Here is a 6,773-nt window from a genome sequence, read left to right on the forward strand (position 1 = left end):
GGACGACAAGCCAAATACCACAAAATGCTCCTGGAAGCCTTGGGAGAGACACTGTCCGGCGATGCGGCAGATTTTCCTTGCATTCATGAGTTAGGGGACAAAAACCCCGTGATGCAAGTAATCTTTTTCCCTTTAACATCCCAAGTGGAGCAGATCGTTGAGAATTCATATTACTTGGGGACTTCTAAACGGTTTCATCCGATTGGTACACAAACGAATTGCAGGTAGAAAGTCGCCTTTTATTGTCTCTTTGGTTGCGTTTCCCGAAATTTACTTTTGGAATCTGGAGCTTTGCGGTTTAAGCCGCTGCTGCCATTCTCTTTTGTGCAAACTAATTGCTTTTGCTTTTCTCTTATCCTCCTCGACCCCCGGGTCAGAGCCAGGAAACTTACATGTCTCCCAAGATCCTTGGTGGTGTTCCCACTGCCCCCTAGAGCGGCTCCATTCATAATGCCGCTTCCTTGCCCATTCCCCTAGCCAGGAAAATAACAGTATCGGCCCCTCCCTCTTTTTCTTCTTAAATAAAACGAGAAATCCTTAGTGAATAGCTGTTTTGTCCAGAACGTTCCACGAGAGGCAGCTGCCCGGTAGGAGACCCGCAGAGAGGAACTCGGTGGCGGAGATCTGTTTCAGTGCCACGCTCTCGCACGTCTCCCCGGTGTTTAAACACCACAGCTTCTGGTCCCAGGAACGAGAGCTGAAATCCATTTCCAATTTGCCTGCTAATGAGGCCTTCCCAAACGCCTTCGTTCCCTCCCCCCATAACTTACTGATTTATAATATTAATTACAATAGAAACTCTTACCTGAAAATTGACTTTCATTAATCTGATTGTACAACACAGTATAAACACAGACACCAGAAGTGTTATATTTATTCAGACAACTGGAGCATCCACTTTCGGGTTTGTTTAAATACCTGCCCGGCAAAGCCTGGGGCCCAGGCCGGCTGGGTCAGGGCCCTCTCTCCCGGTGCTGAGGTCTGGGGACCAGACGTTTCTCCGCATTCCTCTCTCGCGTTCGCTGGGAGCCTTAGGAGTGCACCAGCACCGAGTGCAGGGAGCCCCCCTTGCTGTCGGCCGCGCTGGCGGCGGTCGGCTCCCGAAGGGAGACGGCGGGCGAGGCGGAGGCCGTCGGGCACAGGGCGGACGACGCAGGCGGCTGCTGTACCGCGGCGGGTACCGGGAGAGCCGGCGGCAGCGCAGCTACGGGCGGCAGCGCCGGAGTCGGCTTGATGGGCACCGGCACCGCAGGCAGGCCCTGGCTAGTCGAGTGGCACAGGGCCTTGACCGGCACCCCGAAGGCCCCGTAATCCGGGCCCACAGGCACCCCTGCGGCGGCGGCAGCCGCAGCGGCCGCGGCCACCGAGTCCACGACCCCGACGTGTGGCCACACGGAGCCGACGACGTTGCCGAGCTGGCCCGGCACAGGATAACCCAGGTGGTGCATGACCGAGGCCAGGGGCAGCCCGCCGGCCTGCAGCACGCCCTTGTAGTCACGGCCGATGATGTTCTCGATGGCGAACGGGTGCTTGAAGCCCGACGTGGACGTGGCGGCGGCCGGGCCCAGCCCGTAGGGCGGGAGCTGCGACAAGCGCCCCACGCTGCCCACTGCCGCTGCCGCCACGGCCGCCGCAGCCGCCACCGCTGCGGCCTCCTGCATCTTGCCGGGGTGAGCGGGCTGCTGCGGCTGCTGCGCGGGCGGTTGCGGGGGCTGTGACGGGAGGTGCGGTGGCGGCTGCTGGTGGAAATAATGCACCACGTGCGGCGGGGGCGGCGGCGGCTGCGGTGGGGGGTGGTGGTGGTGGTGGTGCGCTGCAGCGTGATGGTGGTGGTGGTGCGCGGGGTGCGGGTGATGGGGGTGCAGGTGCCCTCCCGGACCCGCGCCTGGCGAGCCCTTGGCGCTTCCAGCGTGCAGGTGAGTGTGGTCCGCGCGCAGCACCTTGAAGCGCTTTCGGCGCCTCAGGAAGCTGCCGTTCTCGAACATGTCGCCGCAGTCGGGGTGCAGCGCCCAGAAGCTGCCCTTGCCGGGCTGGTCGGGCCGCCGCGGGATCTTGATGAAGCAATCGTTGAAGGAGAGGTTGTGGCGCAGGCTGTTCTGCCAACGCTGCGTGTGCTCGCGGTAGTAGGGGAAGCGCTCCATGATGAACTTGTAGATGTCGCTCAGCGGCAGCATCTTCTCGGCCGAGTGCTGGATGGCCATGGCGGTCAGCGAGATGTATGAGTAGGGCGGCTTCTGGTCGCTGTACGAACTCTTCCCCGGCCGCGGCATCGCCCCTGGCGCCTCCACCGCCCTCTGGATCCGCAGCCCTCTCCAGAGGCCTGGTAGTCTCCACTAATCCCCACTCCGCCCGCCCCGCTGCGCCACTCGTCCCTGTCTCCCCCTAGACCCTCCTGCCGTTTGTCTCCCGCCTGCCCTCAGCTGCTTGGGGTCTCTGCGATTGGTCTTTTGGGCCAATTTAGCTCTCTGCTCACAACTTCTGGCCCCGACGGTCGCCGGCCGGCGAACGCAGTCGCGGGCGGGGCGCGCCAGCTTCCCCGCCACCCTCGCGGCGCCTTCCTGCGGGTGGCCAGAGACTGAGCCCTGGGGTTGGCGTTGGAAGAGTGGGCAGGCACCGTGCTCCCTTCCGAGCTCCTCTGTGCTTTTCTCGGTCCAAGAGAGGTGCAGGCCAAGCGGGCTGGGAGGAAGAGCTGGACAGTCCGAATTCTGGCACTTTAAATCCGAATTGGCACTCGTTGTCCTGGAGGCCGGGGTTGGCGACACCTAACCGCCCGGGGAGCTGCCCCCAGACCCGCCGCTTAGTCCGCTCTGGAGTTCCGTTTCCCCGGAGGGGAGAGGCGAGGTAAGGAGAAGGAAGCCCGCTTCTGGCAGCCTGCGTGTCCCTTTTCTCCGGAGGCTTGCGGTGGAGCCAGGGACCGAGCTGTAGACGGTCGCTGGAGGGGAAAAGTTTGGCGGTTTCCGCAGCCGCGGCGCCTGCAGGCTCTGAGCAGGGGCGGGGCAGGGCGCGCGCCGCGGGCCCGAGGGGCGTTTGGAGCCCCGGGAGGATGACAGCGCGGCGGAGGCTGGCTCGGTGATCCGCGCCGCAGCTGCCGCCGCTCTCCCGGGCCCGTCTGGAGCTGGAGAGGCGGCGGCGGCGGCTGTGGCAGAGACGCGCTCTCCTGGCTGCGCTTTGTAATGGTCCCCGAGACGCCGAGACCCCCGCAGCTCACGCTTCGAGACTATCACATGACCGAGGCTGAGGGACTCCGCGCCGCTGCCGCCGCGTCTCTCGCAGAAGATGGGGCACGTAGGCGAGGTGCTTCGCCCCCGCCCCACCCCCACCTCTGCCCCTTTCGAGCGCCCCACCCCAAGCATTCGCCACCCGCTCGCTGCACCCAGCCGCCGCGGAGTGCGGCCGGGGGGGCGCAGGGGCTGGCGGAGGGGTGGGGGCGCAGCGCCGGAGCAGTCCCGGTGGTGACGCGCGGCCGGGGGGCACTGGAACCTGCCTTTTCTCTTCTCTCTTGTTTCTCCCGGCCCTTTAACTCTTTCCACATGCCAGCTCTGAACTTCTCTCCACTTATCCTACCTTCCTCCCGGGCTAGCCACTGTGGGCCAAGTTCGGAGAACCATGACCTCAAAGCTTCTTTTCTGCGGGAACTCCCAGTACCTGGAACGCTGGAGGAAAAAGCTCATGAGGAGGAAGGAGAGCCAGGGACAGTTTCGTCAAATACTAACTTCATCACAACTTTATTGTGCACTAACTATATGTCAGGCCCATTGCCGGCGCCGGGTACCGGGAAGCCCGAGACAGCTCTCTGCGCTCCAGGCGCGCTCCGGAGGGAGAGCCCACAGTAAACAGGAAATTAGTGTAGCTGCCAAGGATGTTGGTGGATAGAGGCTCCACCGCGATTCTCCAGAGCGATGGGTGGGACAAGGTGAGGCATTTCTCTGAGGTGGTGACGTCTGAGCTGGGGCCAGAGGGAGGAGTTGGTAGCTCAGTTGGTAGTGTGTCGGAATGAAGTCTTTCCTAGTCGTAGCACGTCGAGGGAAAGGAGATAACTAAAATCACATAAGAGGTCAAAATGATGAATTCACAGGGCCCTAGTGTGACCTCTACGAAAAAAGAGGGCGAGCCGAAGCGCCGAGGTCCCGGCGCATGCTGGGGTCCTCGAAGCAGGTTTCCGCGCAGCACGCACCCGCCCTCCCACCAGCGAATCCCCAATGAGTGCGGCGAGGACCCAAAGTTATGTTCTGATTTTGGTTGCGGATGCCGTTGGGCTAGGAGGAGACGCAGTTTGGGGTGGGGCGGGGATTAACAAACAAAAACACCCCCAAACTCTCTTCCAGTCTCTTAGGCCTCTATTTCATGATTTGTAAAATGCGATATCTGAATTTGGAAATTTCACGGGCACCTTCCAGTTCCGCCAGCTGAGGAGAAAACAGTTTTAAGGACTATGGCTCACTCGATTTTTAACTTCTTTTTCACGTCTAAATTGAAAGCAGAGGCGATTGGCCTATAGTGCTTGGGAGACTACCTCTTACCCTCCAACCTTGGTGTCGCCAGGTTGCGTGTTTTTAGCTTGAGGTTGTCGGTGAGCCACGAGAGGGGCTTTCTGCCCTTCGGGTCGTAGGAGTGCAGTGAGCGGGGCAGAGTCGCACTTTTCGTCGTTAGGCAGGAACTAGCTTTCTGGCTACTGCTCTTTGGCCCGTTTGTCTTAGGACAGCAGCCGTTTTAGAATAGGTAAAAACAGTTACGGTAAAGTGTGCGAGAGGACCCCGGGTGGGCGTGGGGGGTGGGAAGGGGCCTCTTACTCGGTCCGAAGTGAAGGAGACCCTTTCAGAGTTGAATGCTTTCGCCTTCACTCCTGGCAGGGGACGTTCCTTCCGCCAATGGAGTTTTTTTGGGGGGGAGGGGGGAGATAGAGGGATTTTTTTTGTCCGCTGAGGCAGTTTAAGCAACCGAGCAGCAGACGGCCCCCTAGCCTTGCGGTCACCTGGAAGAATTCCGAGGACACCTACAGTTACAGTGACAGCTTGTGTCCGCCGAGGCTGGGTGTACCCTTCTCCCTTGACAGATGAGGTGCGAGAAAAGCCGTGTTCAGGCCCAGGAGCCGTCGGTGGGAGCCTGGCTCTTCCTGCCCTGGCTCCACACACGGAGAGGTCGAAGGCATCTTCTGTTGACGCCTCGCTAGAGTGTCTTTTCCGCGGGTTTCTGGAAAAGCAATGCTTCTTGCTTGGGAGCAGTTCAGGGACATTACCGTCGGGCTAGAAAGATTAGTGGTATCTGGGGAGAGAGGGAGGGGAGGAGCCCCGCAAGGGCGCGTCGGGTAAGCGCAAACACTCACAACTTGGACGTTAGAAAGCTGTGAACGCCTTACAGCCTACAGACCCGCCGCCGCCACCTTAGCCTCGGCTCCGTCGCGGGCCACGGGGCCAGAGCCTTTGTCCCGGAGAGCCATCAAACAATTTGGACCAAAACAGAGCCAGGACGGTAGATCGAAGAACCCAAGCTTCATGCCTCTGCGTTCCCGGTGCGCTAGCCGAGGGCAGAAAATGCTTCCCGACCTTGATGCCCCAGTCCGCCCGCCGTTCCGGCCAGGCCGCAGTTGCAGGAGAATGCAGACCCAAAGGGCCAGACGCCTGGCCATTCTGGAAAGGAGTATTGTGGAGGAATCCCCGGCGTGGCGCAGTGCCCTGCCGTGTTGGGTGGCGCTCGCCCCCTCCCCCCTCATTCCCCGGAGGTTGATTTAATTCAGGCCAGTTTTGCAGGCGCTCAGCCACACCGGCGGGGGCCAGTACGGGCGCGCTCCAGCTGCCTACAGACCTCTGTTCAAGAAAAACAGATCGTGTAACCACCCTGGCACCAACCAGTCGGTTTCAAGTTTCCGCGTGTAATTTGAAAACACACACACAACCACTACACTATCCAAATATTGGCTGGCGCTGAGGACGCTGGCAGGGTAATCATTGCCCCGGGCTTAGGGTAATTATCTCAGGCGTATTTGGTTTACCCCTAGGCAATTGTTGGCGACGCTTTGCGAGGAAGAGGGGTTCCATGCAAGGTTTTATTGCGTTTAATTGGCTCTATGGAGGGGCGTAAAATTTTGCCAGAAAAATATGTGGAACTTTAGGAGAGGCTGTTCATTCCCTCTCCTCTATCCTCCCTGCCTCCAGAAGGTCCCACACAATCCTCAGCTGTGAGCTAAGCCAGACAATTCCAAGGCTTCCGAGAAAGGAGAAGCGCTGGTCACCGAAGGAGCTGGGACGACTTTCCAGACTGGGAAGAACGTAAAGGTTAACGCGCACATCTCGGTTTTTCACGGGTTCTGTCTTTACCTACTGACCTCTGACGCGCGGATTAATTACATCTGGGACTCTCCAACGGGCTTCCACTGTTGCCACATTCGGCCGGTCGCCTGACCCTCCACTGACTCCTCCGCCTACACTTTCCCCAGACGCACCCCCATTGTGGGTGGGAGGAGGTCCGTCTGGGATCCAGACACGTGGTTTCTAGCCCTAGACCTGTCATCACCGGCTGGATGACCCTGGAGGCATTGTTTCCTCGGCTGGGCTATATTTTCTTCCTGGAAATGTGCTGGAGTCAGAACTGCGCCTTCAAAGTCCCTGCACTCCGAAGAGCTGAAGTTTGAGGTGTGGTCGGGAAGGGCGGTGTGTCAGGGGGCCTTGGGCGCTGGCGCAGGGAACTCAGGACCTGTGCATCCCAGGAGGCTGTGAGGCAGCAGCGCCACCCTTCCATCACGCTCAGTGTCCCGGGAAACAGTGGTCTCTAGCGTC

General features: G+C 60.0%; 1 protein-coding gene across 1 annotated transcript; it reads right to left on the bottom strand.

The window, feature by feature from the left end:
- Positions 1-956: 956 nt before the first annotated feature.
- Positions 957-2,382, bottom strand: FOXB2 (forkhead box B2). The gene has a single exon (XM_037030332.1). It carries the CDS (start codon positions 2,268-2,270, stop codon positions 1,032-1,034), a length of 1,239 nt encoding a protein of 412 aa, XP_036886227.1. The 5' UTR covers positions 2,271-2,382; the 3' UTR covers positions 957-1,031.
- Between the last annotated feature and the right edge of the window lie 4,391 nt (positions 2,383-6,773).

This window comes from Sturnira hondurensis, unplaced genomic scaffold (genome assembly GCF_014824575.4).
Source record: "Sturnira hondurensis isolate 20B ecotype Veracruz unplaced genomic scaffold, ASM1482457v3 Scaffold0020642, whole genome shotgun sequence".
NCBI lineage: Eukaryota > Metazoa > Chordata > Mammalia > Chiroptera > Phyllostomidae > Sturnira > Sturnira hondurensis.

Coding starts and splice junctions, on each gene's coding strand:
- FOXB2 (XM_037030332.1), bottom strand. CDS start 2,270: ATGCCGCGGCCGGGGAAGAGTTCGTACAGCGACCAGAAGCCGCCCTAC.